Source organism: Natrix helvetica (assembly GCF_964273705.1).
Source record: "Natrix helvetica genome assembly, chromosome: 1".
Classification (NCBI taxonomy): domain Eukaryota; kingdom Metazoa; phylum Chordata; class Lepidosauria; order Squamata; family Natricidae; genus Natrix; species Natrix helvetica.
In genome coordinates, this window is record NC_138548.1 from 257,808,383 (window position 1) to 257,824,892 (window position 16,510).

The following is a 16,510-nucleotide window of genomic DNA, read 5'->3' on the forward strand; positions in this document are numbered from 1 at the left end:
TCACAGGAGTGATTTGCCCTCACCTGAAAGGCGCTTCTTGGCGAAATCTTTCTCTGAATTTATTCTGCTCTACATCAAACAGAGCACACTTCCTGCGAAGTATGGCCACTTCATTTGCCTGCAAGGGAGCCACCTGCTGTTTCATATTTATGGCCAACTTCTTCACATTGTTCCATTTTTCTGGCAGTTCCTGGAAGCAAAAAAATAAATAAATAAAATTATGCTGGTTGCTAAAAAAAATAAAATAAGATATTTGGTTTCTAAAAGAGGGACCACGCTGCTTAGGTACTTTGCTAGTTATATGTTTTCTTCACTAAATATTGTTTCCCTTTGTTTTTTTTTAATCGGGGGAAAATCTACATTTTGCATCCTATTAAGAAGGAGGGAATAATTTTTCATGGTCTTCAGTGCCCCTCACTGTCTTCCTCTTTATCCTACAATTTATATTTCTGTGTCATGATCTTAATGCATGTTATCAGATTAGTAACAAACAAAGGAGAGGTCTTTAAACAGAATAAATGTGACATGTTTTTAAATAATTATGTCTACAAAAAATAACTTCAAACTGCCATTTTAGAAGAAGAAAAGCAGTTAAAGGGATGAAAATCTGGTTGTGTAGCCCAATTTTCTTCTCAATGCAATTGAAATACTATGTAATGCAGTTATTAGGGCTACAGCATCCATTGGCAATGTTTGCCAGGAATGTAAAAACCCAGTCCTAACTCACCTTGTGAGAACTTGTTTGGGACAAGCTGTTTTATCATTATGAGACATGCAAATGTCTCATAAAGATTATCACCCAGATTGAGATGTCTACTCCACTTTAGAAAACTCAGAGTAATTTACACTGTATACACTGACATCTCTCATCCTGACACTGATTATATCTTCTTAGCTCCATTACTGCTCTTGGGGAGGGTCAAGGATTCCATGACCCTTTCTTCTCTGGAAGAGAATAGTGTCTTTAAATCAGTCAGTGAGTTTTTGCTATGTTCACTTATTTGCATCTAGGATTTCACCCACCTCCAGTTGCCTATAGACATCCCCAGGCAATTCTTGCTCATAATTCTTCAATAATTCAATAGTTTGTTTCAAGGGCTCAAACATCTCATCGGTGCTGGACTGTCTATCTTTAACAGCCATCAGTTGACCCATAACTTCCACCAAACCTTCATAATCTCCTTTCTCCAGCTTTTTGTTCAAACCCGTCTCAGCAATCTTTGCAAACTCCTCAAGGTCAGACAAACTAAAGGCAGAGCAGAGGAAACAATCACAGAAAAAAACAATATGTTGAGAACAATAAATGTGATAACAAAATCTATCATCCTTCAAGCAAATAAATGGAAAAAGGTTTACCTTCGCAAAAAAGAAAAGAAAAAGAAAGAAGAAGAAGACCCAACCAGGCTGACAAATTATAAGGGCTCCTACTCAGCAAATCACCTGAACAAAAGAAAAAGGCAGCAATGCAATCCTAAATCTTGGAGTGGGGGGAGAGAGAGAGAGAACATGCATGACAAATGAGCTGTCAATTTCCAAAGCCCAGTTGCCTAATAAGGGCTAGGACAAATAGGGAAGGCAGGTTGCCCACAGCATCTTTTCTCTTTTTTGAAATTGAAACTTTTTCTATCTTTTTCATCACAACCATAGGTAAAATATGGAGAAAGAAATGGGTGCAGTCCTTGGGTCTTAGGGTAATTGAAAGAAGTGTAGAACTATTGGATTCCAGATTGCTTTCAACAAAGGTAAGTAAATAAGGTATATTTTAGTAGCCATTGCTTGTAGCAACATTTGCCCAGGATTACCTGCCCAAGGGACTAGGAGAAGTCCAAATTACTCTCTTGTTACCTGCTTGTATATGATTTAAAGTTCTGGAGCAGGGGTGTCAAACTCACATCATCATGGCGTTCTCACGTGACGTATCACGACTTTTTCCCCTTCACTAAACTGGATGTGGCCAGTGCGTGACATATCCGGCCCACAGGCTGTGAATTTGACATCCCTGTTCTAGAGAGATTGCTGCCATCTTTATTCCTTGGGCCAGGGTAGTGATTCTGACTTAGCAGAGGTCATTTTGCCCAGCACTGCATCTGCCCAGGACTGATCCTGAACAGTGACTCCAGAGGAGTTTGCCCTCTGAGAGTTCCTAAAATGTTAACTTAAATTCTTGCTATTAGACTTTGTAAACCCTAAACCACTTAGGATTTGCATATCTAAGGGTCTCTCTCTCTCTCTCTCTCTCTCTCTCTCTCTCTGTCTCTGTCTCTGTCTCTGTCTCTCTGTGTGTCTCTTTATGAATCTTTCAGCTGTTAAGATCTGCCCCTTTTGAAAATGCCCCTGCTTGAAAAATGAATTTTCTAACCTTCAGAAAAGGGCCTTCTCTTGTCCACATCTCTTGTGGTGAAATACGACCAATAGCTTGAGATGTGGACAAGAGAAGGCCCTTTTCTGAAGGTTAGAAAATTCATTTTTCAAGCAGGGGAATTTTCAAAAGGGGCAGATCTTAACAGCTGAAAGATTCATAAAGAAACACTCGGAGAGACAGAGACAGAGACAGTGTCTATCCCTAATAAGAGCAGATAAGATGCACCTTTTTTGCAAGGCTCATTATTAAGTAATGTTTATCTGGGTGTACAAGCTAAGGCATCAGACTAGAAACTGGGAGATTGTAAATACTGGTCCAGGCACAAAGCGACCTGGGTGACCTTGGACCAGGCATTTTCTCTCAGCCCTAGGAAGTGGCAAACCACTTTGAAAAACCTTGTCAAGAAAACTGCAGGGACTTGTCCAGGCAGTCTCTGAGAACTGGACACAATTGAATGGAAGGAGGAAAAAATACATTATTTCTTTTAATTGGCATCTATCTATGATAAAGTAGAAAAGAGGGATTATAAAATATAGAGATTAGCATTATAGGTACTAGGCATGCCCATGAATCGTTTGAGAAATGTATGCCCCCACCAACAGCAGTCTGTCTATCAGCCATCAGGCTAGTCCTAAATATGGTTTGGCCCTGAAATAAATCTGAATTCAAACTTCATTTGTAATGGAGAGATGGATCCAGGAAACTTGATATACTGTACCTTTTAGTAAGGTATGTGAGAACTAGTTTTCTAATGGTAAGTGTTAAACAATGATCTCTGTTATGCCATCTAAACATAACTTTAAAAGCTATATCTCCATGATGGCGAACCTATGGCACCTATGTGCCAGAGGCGGCATGCAAAGCCCCCTCTCTGTCGTCCCAGCTCAGCACCACCGCACATGCAGGCTCACCTCCCACCAGCCATCTGGTCTTCAGGTCTCTGCTGCGCATGCTCTGGGGGTGGGGCGCATGAGGGGGGCGTGCTCACATGCACAGGGGTGAGCTGAATATGCGAGGAATTTGCATGCATGCGCAGAGGCATGGGCACATGAGCATGCACAGGGCAGGAGCCATTGCATTTTGACGATCTGTGTGTGTGCTTTGGGCACTCAGTGCCGAAAAGCTTAGCCATCACTGTTATACGTGATCCTGTTTTTTTGGCTATTAGCTCATCAGCCCTTAGCCAGGCTATAGAGGTGGAGTCCCAGCCTCCAATTCAGAAGTAATACATGATGAAATGCCCACTGCTGGAAAGCCACAGCAGTAAATAGTTCTCTCTTTAAACCACATGGACACAAAAGGACTATGTGGTTCTTTTCCCATTCTAAAGAAAGAATAGCAGCTTGAGCTTCTTCTTTTTTTGCACCGAACAAACTGTAAATAATTGATTTGACAAAATGAATCCCTTCTACTCAGAAAAAAAGATCCCATTTTTGAAAATATATTTGATATGTTTATTTTTTTTCCTAAAAGAAATGGACAACTGCTTGCAATATTCCTTGGGCTCATTCTTCTCCACTCTTGAAGAAATGTGAAATCCAGAACATGTTAAATGTATGTATTCAATGTTAATATAAGTAGGACAAATTGCCAGTAAGTCTACAGAACTCCTGAAGTTCCTCATTACTTGAAAAACTATGACATGATCTTCTCTTGGGAATAATCAGGCCTTCTCATTTCATATTTTTTATGATTCTATGCTCTGCTCATAATTTGGAAATATAATTAGTGTCCCTCACATTCTCCAAGAATCAACTACAATTATGGCATAATATTTCCAGCTATATCCCACAAGACCTCACAGAGATTGCTGTACTGTAATCCCTTCAACAAGGATTCAGTCATTGTCATTTGATTATTGTTTTGCTGGAACAATTAGTCATGACATTTAAAGCATAACCATGGGAGTACACAAAAATAGAAGGGACTTTAAACCATCATTGAAGACATTTAATGGTGACATTGCTTATCCCTTCAGATCACAAAATTATGCATAGGATGAGGCAATTACAAGAAAGGAAAAAAGAAAAAAACTAGCAAAGAATCCATCAAGCTAATGCTCCCCAGATCATTAGATTACAGAGTAAGATTACAATTTCCATAATCAGACCTAACTTTCGGAAGAGCTCCAGCTGGCATAGTTTAGAAAATATGAGATTCAGTTAAGTGCATAGTAGCACTTAGTAATTACTGTGATTCTGGAGGTGAAAGACCTGCAAAGCTGTGACAAACAATGGCTAATCAATCCCAAAGATTTGAACTTTCCTATCTTGATCTAAAGGTAGTTTGTATGCATCAGTTCCAGTCTACTGTTACTGTCTACTGAATAAATTCTTTTATGCTATCTTCTTTGAGAAAAGTAATAATCAACTGATACTGTTCTACTTTTCTATTTAACCTTTCAATTTTACCACTAATAAAACATTCCCTAGTCTGCACAATCTGCACATCAGCCTCTGATGTTTCCTTAATAAAATCTTCCAACCCATAATTAGTACACGTTATATTCCCTTCTTTATTTTTGGTGAAATTAAAACCTTTTAATATTTAGAATATTTAGAATCAGCACGCTGTCCGTGTATTAGGCATTGGTCATGCTAATTAAACAGTTTTCCCCCTTTGGAAAATGTATAATTGTTTCCCCGTAGTTTCTTTTTCCTCGTATATATATATCTTTGGAATTGTAGTAATTGTAATTGCCTGAACTAATTCTTCTCATTATTTGTTAGTGTGGGTATTAATTGTACTAATTGTTCCAATCATATGTGAATTTTAATTTCCCCCACGTAGAAATCACTCCAGCAAATAGGCATTTGCTATATGTACAAGGCTCATGTAAAAGATCATTGAAGTAAGATCTGAAACTGACTCAAAGCCAAACAAATAAGCACAGCTCATTCCATGTGGGAATAGAAGAGCTGGTTTGAAGGAATTCAAGGACATTTTTAAAAACAGACAAATGAAAAATGGTGGTGAATTAAAGAAGTCTGATTGAGAACATTACATGTATGGTAATTTTAAATTGAGTTCCAGAAAAATGACGTTCAACAGGATCCTGAAGAAGATAAACACTGTGATTCATAGAACATCAAACTGATCTCTCCTGGGTCAAGTTTTGTAACATACGCATGAACAAGCAGCTGGTGTTACAATGAGGGAAAATGGGCCAAACTACAAGCTATTGAGGGAATTCTTGGACTTTTTCATAAACGCCACCATTCTTTCATACAATTCATATCTACTGAACCTACTTGTTTCCTACCTGAAAAAAGAGGGAAACCACAATGCCAGCAATTTAAAAATTGTGTTGATGTACCCTGGAGAGCCACAAAAAAGAAGCTTTGGGTCTAGATGTTTATCTATTCCTTTTTTAACCACATTTTCTACTTGACACAAGAGGCCCAAGAGGAGCAAGAAAAGTAGCGGTACCTGTGAGTCACGTGATCAATGAGATGCTGCTTGAACATGAAACTCCATTTTTTAATTACACCCAGAAGAGATGCTTTGAAGGAACGGGCATCCACTTTCATCCAGCTGTCAAGCACACAGACTGGTTCCAGGTGGCTCACTTCTTCATAGACCCTCTCATAAGAGTCTATTTGCCCTCTGAACTGCTGAAGTGTTGGAGGGGTCTCTGGGACTCCTTCCTCTGCATGGACTTCTATCTCCTCTGCAGTGAGAACGTGGCCATATAAGAGGAACTGACGTAAGAATTCCTTTCTGTCATCCACGTAGAGATAGGAGTAATGGTCAAAGGACTTGCGATAGTCACAACAAGCTGAGATCATCTTCTGGACACGTCCCATTAAGCTTTGGCGCATGTCAGTAAGGTCAGACATCTCCTCCATGTCAGCCTATCCAGAGATAGAAATACAACCCTGAACTAAACAGAAGAGTGCAGGCATAGATTCACATAAAATATAGGATTATGGCCACCAAGCATCAAACCTGATAATGAGGAAATGTGCTGTGATCTGCAAGCCTTGGTACCAGGGAAGAGACCCGGTAAATCTTATTGACAAGCCCTTCAATGATATCATAGAAACCATCGCTGGCACTAGCATCCAGAGAAGGACGAAATATCATCTCAGGGACAGACAACTCCAGCTGCACTTTGAAAAGAGGAGCATGACCTGCGTTGGAATCTGTTGGATAAGAAGGCAGATGTAATTGGTCTGCTGACAGTTCCTTCCCACCTCTGCAGTGAAACACTACTACCACTTTCCACAGTTTGGCACACTTCAGATAACTTGGATTGCTGTTTTTAGTGTTCTCAGCCAGTCCAACCAAAGGCTGTGCTGGCTATAAAGTCTAGGAACTGTAGCCTAACACAGATGAAGCAAGCAGCATGTCAGCAGTACAAGGTCAACCAGTACAAGGTCTACGGTCCACAAGGCAGTGTAAATCAGGACTACTTTTATTGTAACAGCTATAGTTAACAGAAGTCTGAATGTTCACTTTATCTTCGTGGAAACTAGGACAAGACTTGTCTGAGATTCTTTTCAAGCTAATTTCTTGGCCCAGGCTGAAGACCCGCTTATCTCACCATTGCTTTGGTAGCAGATTTTTCTCCTATTCTCCAAGGCCATTTCTCTATATCCTCTACACTGCATTAAATGAATAGACATAGACGTTGGCATACTTTTGTGGAGGGAAAACATACCTTTGACTTTAAACTCTTATTTCTAATCACAACAAAATAAATCCAGCTACAAAGGGGATAAATCTTGTTATCACAGCCCAGATCTCTTGTAATCCTAATTCTGCATACTTCATCTGGATTAGAACATGAAGCTCCAATATTCTCTCTGCCTCCACAAGAGAAACAACAATAATGAAATAACCACCCCCAAAATAAATCAGAAATGAGTCTGGTCTAGAAGGACAAATTCACCTGTATTTTCCAAAAGATATTTAAGCGAACATTCAATGACATTAAAGAATCCATCCAGAATGGTCTCATCTACATGCTCCAAATAAGCTTTCCATACATCAGAAGATGGATCTGCTTCAAAGAGTCTTAAATTTTCCTAAATATAAAGAAATCATAATCAAAAGTCATGTGCTTTGAACTTGTCTCAGCACTAATTGGAAAGGTAGAAACAGTACTACCTCGTATTCCCTTTTACTTTTTCAATATATTTCTTTTAATCTAGCAGATATCGCTTGAGGGAATCATACATTCTGGTATGACCATAGATATCATATGTCCTATGGAGTCTACAAGTGCCACATTTAGTGGCCTGAAAAGTGTTTGAGAATGATGCTTCAGTTTGCATAAAGGAAAGAATAGGAACTATTAGTCCAGATCATCATTAACTGTACCTAATACCAATGCTCAAATATTTCAGTACATTCTTTTATCACTTGCTGTCTAATCTTTTATCGGAAGATGTTAAGTGGATCTCAGATCTTCTTCCTAAGAATCTTTTGCCCTCATGCCACCAGCATCTTTCCAGTTCTTCTACTGACTATCCTTTGAAAACCTGGTTCAATTTTATTTAGAATTATTATCTTCCAAACATGGCAGCAAGACATATTTGGATGTTTGTGAGAAGAGGATTTTAAGTTTGACCTTTGTTCTCTTCATCAATTGATTCTCTGAATTATGCTGGTCTTTGACCATAATAAAGGTTCTATTTGAGTTGATTTTCTGGAACGATTCATATTTAACAATAGTGGAGAAAATGTTTTTGCTTTATGTTTGCCTCAAAAAGGGTGTGATATTTTATTAGTAATTTATTAGTAATAATGCCTTGAAGACTTTTGAGGAGGGTAGAAAGAATAACATTGCCTAAAACCTACCTTAATGTTTTTACTTGATCTTTTCCCAACATGGGTCTAATGTTTTGGCAATGTTGACAACCCCTACAATTCTGAATATAATTGAAGAAGTATTTGGGAAGCTAAACCAACAATCTCAATTGACAATTGAGGAATCTTACTAAGATATATTTTGACAATTTACGAGAAATGTGGAATAAAGCATTGAAGTCAGGTAACTTATAAATTCTGGTAAAAAAATAATAAAATAAAATGTTAACAAGTCAGTCTTGGATTTTAAAGAATATTAAATAAGTTTTTCATAGTCTTAAAATGAGACTAATTTACCAGAAAGATATTATACACAAAAAAGAGGGAAATACAAAAAGTATTTACCAGCTTTTTTTTCTCCTCTTCATTCTGAGTAGTATGACTTTTTGTTGTCTCCTCTAAATTTATATTTTTAGTAGTTTTTTGTACTTCAATATTTTATATACTTTGTTTTGTTGTGAATACATGAAATAAAATCAATCTACACAGAATAATGAAACATCTGTACCAGATACGATTTCAGAATCTTTCTATTTAATCAGAGACATCTTGATTTGTAGGTGTGGTTTATTTCCCAAACTGTTCTAAATGCAAACAGGTATATATGATGAAAGCAGCTACCAGTTTCTGACCTGACACTATATCAGTGCTTCTCAAATAGTGGGGCGGGCCTCCCAGGGGGGGCGCGAGGCTCCATAAAGGGTGGCTCAGCTCAAATTATTTTACATATTTTTGTTTTGCAGGTTAAAGTTTTTTTTGATATTGTGTTCCTTTAAATCCTGTGCTCCTTTAAATCTTTTCTGCTACAGTTAATAAAGCTATTCTTTGTTGTAAATTGATCCACATTTCTTTTTTTTTATTCTCTTATACGTTAATAGGGATACAGTGTTATGCAGAGGTGTACTTATAACAATTTTATAGACAAATGATACTATTTACAGTCGCGCGGGGGACGCGAAATGTTTTCTTCTTCTTAGGGGGGGCATGACAGAAAATAATTGAGAAGCACTGCACTATATTAATGTTAATATAAATGCATATTAAAGTGAGAGCATGGATGAGACAGTTCATGTGTATAACTAATACTTTTAGTCATGGGAACAAAATACCTGCAGATGACTCTTTCTAACAGATTAGTTATGTCCATATATGCAGTACCATACCTTAATCAGAAAATGAATCTTGTGGCCTGAATCTGTAATGAGCTGATAGTGTTTGTTCAGTCGCTCAAGCTGATTATTCAAGTACAGCAAAGATTCCTTTTTCCCATCTTTTCTTTCAAAAACTGGAAAGACCCAAGATTTCATAATATTCTGAATTTCCTCGATGTTGTCTTTGGTTTTCTGGATCGTTTGCTCAAGATTTCGAACACTATTAACCATGTGTGAAATGCGATCCCAAAGGCCTTCCAATAAAAGCAACAATGGAGAACATTTTAAGAAGCTAACAATGACAAGTCATCCAATCTATAAAACTGAGGGGGGAAATCATTTCTTGCTGTGCTCTTACTGGAAGGCCAGATGGCGTTCCCTTTGGAAACAAATGTATTGCGAGAAAATGTTACCGAACATGAGCTGTTTTCCTCTACATAAATATAGCCTACAGTGTGATTTTGCCAAAGCAAAAATAATCTAATACAGAAGGCCAAAAACACAACTCTCATTTTTATGCAATCTTCAACGTTTAATGTCAACTACCATTACTATTTTTTACATTTTTGGAAGAGAATCTCACCCATCTATTCCAGCCACTCAGAAATGAATCAACATCAGCATGACTTCCCATCCTCCAGATATCTCTTCATTATTTCTTCTCTTTCTATGCTCTTGGGTTCTTTTCAAATGCCAAAGAGTCGTGTTCCCTGACTATTAAAAGTGGAAAATAAATGCCCCCAATATTCAAGCTAAATTCACCTTTTATACTGGATTGAATTGGACACAGCACTGTAGATACCAGATGACTGCAGTGCATAGATGACACCAGGAAAAAAAAGAACACAAGTATTTTTTCACTCAGTTTGGTAATGTCCACATTCATCAACCGAGGAGAAACGGTGAGTAAGGAGAGCTTTCTGAGAAGACCCAGCTTGGATGAAAGATCGGAAATCGCTTCATTCCTACCACATGTGATTCTACAAGCAGTACTTACCTTTTGTTTTCCAATTTAATGTTTCTTCTGCTTCTTTCAGCTGAATATCAATTTCATGCAGCTGACTTTCGATGAGTGGATATTCTACCTCCAGGACAGTGCACAATGTTTTGTTGTACCAAGTAACCATTAAATCCAAGTTGGCCACTAATTGCCTGAAGGAGTCCCTAGAATAATATAATTCTGCTACTGTTTCTGGGATCTTCCCAATCTGATCTTCTCCAAGGTAGCTCACTTCTCTTAGAATGGACACCAGCTAGAAAATCACAAAATAAAATAAAACCTTTGAAACCTTTTCACTGGTATCCTTTTTTTTCCTATTAAAAAGTTGTAGTTCTTCTCTCCTCTCTATATATATCTATTTAGAGATTCAATTATAGAACTTTCTTAATAACCAAATAGGAATACAGGGAGAAAGTTTCCTTTTCAACTCAAAAATATTAACTAGGATTGTCATCCCACCAATATAGGATATTTCTAAAATCCAACCACAAGTGTTTCTACATACAGCAATTCCAGTTTTAATTTCACAAATGTTTATATAAATTACTAGGAAATATGGGGAGCATTGCTTTTATAATCAAATTCATGAAGGTTTATCAGTTAACCTTATGGTGGTTAACAGAAACGCCATTGAAGTGGAGTTCTGAATATCAACTGGGCATAATGGGTTTAAACTGGGTTTAAACACAGTTGTCTTCTTTCTCTTTCTATTTGGCGATACTTACATGCGTATGAGTGATCTGTGACCACAGGCAGAAAATTATGCTGGGCTTTTGTTTTAATTCAGCATACTTTTTTATTGGATAAAATGTTTAATTTGGGATATGTGAACTACAGTACATTCGAGCTCCACTGAATGGCATGGTGCAAATCATCAGATCTCAAGATGCTGCTATTCTATCAGATATTTTTTTTAGCCATGTAATTCTCTATCTACCCTGACTGCTCTTTAGAAGGCCAGATCCTGAAGAGGAAACTCAAATACTTTGGCCACCTAATGAGAAGGAAGGACTCACTGGAGAAGAGCCGAATGCTGGGAAAGATTGAGGGCAAAAGAAGACAGGGATGACAGAGAATGAAGTGGCTGGATGGAGTCACTGAAGCAGTAGGCGTGAGCTTAAATGGACTCTGGGGGATGGTAGAAGACAGGAAGGCGTGGAGGAACGTTGTCCATGGGGTCGCGATGAGTCAGACACGACTTTGCAACTAACAACAACAAATTCTCCATCTCCTTGACCAGTAGCAGAGATTCTTGGCTCCACTTCTCACTTAGAAAATTCCTCACTTTGCAAAACGTCACTTGTTTCTGTCAAAAAGAGGAAGGAGAAGTCTTGCAGAAGATCAATATTTTTTCATCTTACCTGAGGGTCAAAATTGACAGTAATCAGTTTACTCTCTGGATCTCGTTGGATAAGTGGTTGAGTGAGATTATACTGAGCTTTCACAGAGACAGTCTGGAACCATTCTTCATACAGCTTCTCTTGATATCTGCCAGAAGACCAAGCAATCATATCAACACTGTCTATACGCTGTCAACAATGTTATTGGAAGAGATTTCCTGGCTATGTTGCAAGCAAAACTGAAGTGAAAAATTGTAGGGGAAGTTCTTGCCCCTCTGTCCCTTCTATCCAGAAAACTACTTGGCTCCTTCCTACAAAGTCATTTCTACACATAACCACTGCTCCTAGAAGATTTCAAGGTTGCTGCTCAATCAACTTTCAGCTGTTTTTCACTTACAACATACAAACATCATCCAATTTGCAAACTGAATCACAAGAAACCTGGCTCAAAAACAGTAACAGTGAGAGGGGTCTTGGAGTCCTAGTGGATGATCACTTAAACATAAGCCAACAGCGTGCAGCAGCAGACAAAAAAGCTAATACAATCCTTGGTTGTATAAAAAAAGGCATAGAATCAAAATTACATGAAGTATTAGTATCGCTTTATAAAGCCTTAGTAAGGCCACGCTTGGAATACTGCATCCAAATTTGGTCACCACACAACATAAACGAGGCTGAAACTTTGGAAAAAGTACAGAGTAAAGCAACTAAGATGATTAAAGGCCTGGAGACTAAAACCTATGAAGAATGTTGGGTTTGGCTAGTCTAGAGAAAAGAAGTACTAGAAGTAACATGACAGCAGTATTCTAGTATTTGAGGGGCTGCCACAAAGAGGAGGGGGTCAACCTATCTTCCAAAGCACCAGAGGGCAGGACAAGAAACAATGGAGGGAAACTAATCAAGGTGAGATGCAACCTGGAATTAAGGAGAAACTTCCTAACAGTGAGAATAATTAAGCAGTAAAACAGCTTGCCTTCAGAAGTTGTGGGTACTTCAACACTGGAGGTTTTTAAGAAGAGACTGGACGGCCACTTGTCAAAAATGGTATAGGGACTCCTGCTTCAGCAGAGGACTGGACTAGAAGACCTCCAAGGTCCCTTCCAGCTCTATTCTATTCTACATAGCAAGAGCACTTAGACTTATATACCACTTCACAGTGCTTTACAACCCTCTCTAAGCAGTTTTATACTGTCAGCATATTGCCCCCATCAATCTGGGTCCTCATTTTACTGACCTCGGAAGGATAGAAGGCTGAGTCAACCTTGATCCTATGAGAATCAAATTGCCAAACTACTGGCAGCTGGCAATCAGCAGAAGTAGCCTGCAGTACTGAATTCTAACCACCACCACCACCTACACCACCACGGCTCATTGCTCATTGCTATTGCTAGGTTGCTATTTATTAATAAAAGACAATATTTGTAACTCAGGGTTGAAATGAGGGGTCCTTTGTGATCTCTGAGCGTGTTTGTTTGCAGACGTTTCATTACTAGCAGCAACATCAGTGATTTTATTTATTTTTCCCAAAGGACCCCATTACCATTCACATTGTATACAAAACATTTCTAAAACACTGAATTTAGTTAATTAAGCAACAAAAAAATGGATAAAATTAACCCCCAAAACCCTATTAGCTACATATTGCACCAAACCAATAAAAATAATTTAGCAAAGGCAAATCTATTCTTACAATATGCTCTAATGAAACACATTTACCTTTCTAATAACTGGATCAAATCTTCATACTTTTGCACCACTTTTTTGCCTTCCGTAGAATCCAAAGAACTATAAACAAAATGCATCAAACATTATGACTTGATAATTTGACGGAAATTATGTGCTGGTCAATATTTTAAATAACTTTGTAGATAATGTTTACATGTAGATGTGATCTATTGGGAACATATGCAGTCAAATGCTCACACATTTCCTATGAAGCATTTTTCTGCCCGAGAACTGAGTTATATATGATATTAATCATGGCTTGCTCTTCCAAAGAATTTGTTCCTTTTTCATGTTCATTCATATCAATGATTACATTACACAGTAGTTTAGCCTACAGAGATCTACCATACATAATAGTCTTCAGTTGTCCTATCTTTCCTTTCTGGTACTAAAGAATATGAACCAATCTGAAATAACTTTATTTATGTATTTATCCATTTCATAAAAAACGACTCCCAATTATATAACAGTGATATGTATATGTATATATGTAATAGTTTTTCTTATATCTTTTTTCAAAAGATATGACAAAAATAGAGAGAAAAATGTTCAATGCTCTAATATAGAGGTGGGATCTTCATCAGCTATTTGATTTTATCAACAATCCACGAGCCACAAATGCCTGACAAAATCCTGTGAGGTCTCACTAGGATTACATAAATCAGATTAGAACAAAGGAGAGAAGCCATAAAGAATTCTTTCCAGCCATCCCATTCTGGGTCACATAACCATAGGAGACTCCAGCACATTTTTAATAATGTTTGGTGTTGTTGGCTTCTCTAGACATACCAACATTGTTCCTGTTCTGTTTTGTTGGGGGAGGGGGAAGTTAGCCTACTGAAAGATAGACAGCTGGACCAAGTCTCAAATCTTTTAGATAATCATTTTCCAAGTTGGAAAGAATAAAATTGTAGACTAAGCCAAAAGCCCTTTTTCAAGCTTATTTTGTAATGACAAGTAATGTCTTTATTTTTTCAGTTTCAACATTCATGCAGAACACTGATGCAGAAAATCTGATGAAATAAATATTTTTCTTTGGAGAAAAGATACTCACCAATAACTGAGGTGTCTGAAATTACTAAATGGGATATTGATCCTGTGTTTTAGTTCCTGAGCCCACTGAACCCCTCCAGCCACCAAAGGCATATTCTTATGCACTGGTGGATACCCTGAGAAACAAAATTCAGTCTGAAACTCAAAACACACCAACATTCTAAGTAGGCTTAATATTAATAATGTAGATTGCTAAAATACCAAAAAGAATCCTAACTTCCAACAAAAATCTCGGTCAGGGAAAATGCTGTCCCTGGTTAAATACGGGACATAGACACATTCCCTGACACCATCCAGCTCATTGCAAGGATCAGTTTTCCAAAAACTGTTAATTGTCAACTGAAGTCATTAAAAACCCCTGATATTATAACCCCTGAAAAGGTATTTTTCCCACCAAAAGTGAATTCCAACTGATCACACTGATATTCAACTCTATACTTCTCTAGCAATCTACAATTAAATAACAACAACAACCAGGAGCCCTTACTCCTAAAGCAAAATAAAACTGGGAATGAACATTAAATGAAGCCCAGTTGAATAACCCGATATTGGGTTAATACGTAAAAAGGTAAAGGTTCTAGTATGTGCTAGTTGTTCCTGACTCTAGGGAGTGGTGCTCATCTCGGTTTCAAAGCCGAAGAGCCAGCGCTGTCCAAAAACAGTGCTGGTCATGTGGCTGGCATGACTAAATGCCCAACGCTTTTACCTTCCCACCAAAGGTGGTTCCTATTTTTCTACTTGCATTTTTACATGCTTTCAAACTGGTAGGTTGGACAAGTAATGGGAGCTCACTCCGTTATGCGGCGCTAGGAATTTGAACCGCCGAACTGCCAACCTTTCTGATCGACAAGCTCAGCGTTTTAGCTACTGAGCCACTGCATCCCTATTGGGATAATACATAGTATATTGTTATTTTTACACCATCTTCACTTTGCATAGCTGTTTATTACATCTTTAATCTAAAAAAGAAAATTACCTATAATGACAATTAGGTAAGATAATTGATCCTTACGGCAATTTTAAAAAATGAAACTGCTCATATTAATACTTCCTGTTAAATGAGTATTAAATATTAAGACTTTTTAAACATGTACCTATGTCTGTCTCCTCAATACATTTCAGGTAGATCAATTTAGCATCATCAAGGTCTTTGTCAAACATTGTGATGAGAAGATTATATTTATCATAGGCTTCTGCTGCTATCATTGGCCGATCCAGGAGGCTTCCAAAAATGTCTATCAGCTATCACACAGAAAAAAAGGAAAAGAAACTGAATGTGCTCTGTAATCATCATTTACAAACAAGAATCCTTATCATTGCTCACATATTTTCCTAAATGAACTAGCTGTGAAAATGCATACAATTGTAATTATTTCAATGTTGTAGCCAACATTAAACCAATATTAAGTATGCATCTATTGAAATATAAAAATCCATAAACTAGTACCTCGACATAATGAGCATTTGTTGTTATTTAAAAATAACTAGGACACATTTCCTATGTTCTGCAGTAGCTCAGTATAACAAATTGCAAACCTTGAATGCATGCTCCACACTAGCAGCGTCATCAAAGGCTTGGCCAAAGAGAGTTCCCAACCGCCGATCAATATCTTCCATTTTGCTCTTAAAGTCACACACATCATTCTCAAACTCCTAAAGGAACCAAATAAATATTTTATGAATGAAGCCATTTCGGATTGAGCAGGATTTTCAACACGTTTTACTTTGTGTTTGATCCCTAAAGCCGTCTTTAGCAAAGGTACAGAGCTTCTACTCTCGCAGAGTCCAAAATCACCCACCGTATTAGCCACATCCAGACAGTCATACGTCTGTTCTGAAAATACTTTATACATTTCCTGGAATTCTTCATGCATACTCAGGACTTGTTGACTCAGAGCTTTGCCTTTTATGCCACTAAATTCCAGCTTCTCCAGTTTCTCTATGTCCAGAACTGTCATCAGAAGATCCTACAGAAATCAACAATTCATAGTTTATATCTTTGATATTTAGGCCGGCTTTTGGACTTATGGACAATATTACATACCGATTATCCAGCCAAAAATTT

The 16,510-nt window shown here is 37.7% G+C and overlaps 1 protein-coding gene across 1 annotated transcript in view; it reads right to left on the minus strand.

Annotated features, from left to right (window-relative positions):
- The window catches only part of DNAH9 (dynein axonemal heavy chain 9), a gene marked incomplete at its 5' end in the record, with an annotated part of 234,306 nt that overhangs the window by 195,619 nt on the left and 22,177 nt on the right, over positions 1–16,510 (minus strand). The window contains 13 exons of the mRNA XM_081938079.1: positions 24–190; positions 1,024–1,246; positions 5,792–6,216; positions 6,311–6,507; positions 7,257–7,392; positions 9,340–9,581; positions 10,325–10,580; positions 11,689–11,815; positions 13,384–13,452; positions 14,447–14,561; positions 15,540–15,687; positions 15,982–16,098; positions 16,245–16,412. Of these exons, the coding sequence (XP_081794205.1) occupies positions 24–190; positions 1,024–1,246; positions 5,792–6,216; positions 6,311–6,507; positions 7,257–7,392; positions 9,340–9,581; positions 10,325–10,580; positions 11,689–11,815; positions 13,384–13,452; positions 14,447–14,561; positions 15,540–15,687; positions 15,982–16,098; positions 16,245–16,412 (2,390 nt within the window). The remainder of the gene's footprint in view (positions 1–23; positions 191–1,023; positions 1,247–5,791; positions 6,217–6,310; positions 6,508–7,256; positions 7,393–9,339; positions 9,582–10,324; positions 10,581–11,688; positions 11,816–13,383; positions 13,453–14,446; positions 14,562–15,539; positions 15,688–15,981; positions 16,099–16,244; positions 16,413–16,510) is intronic.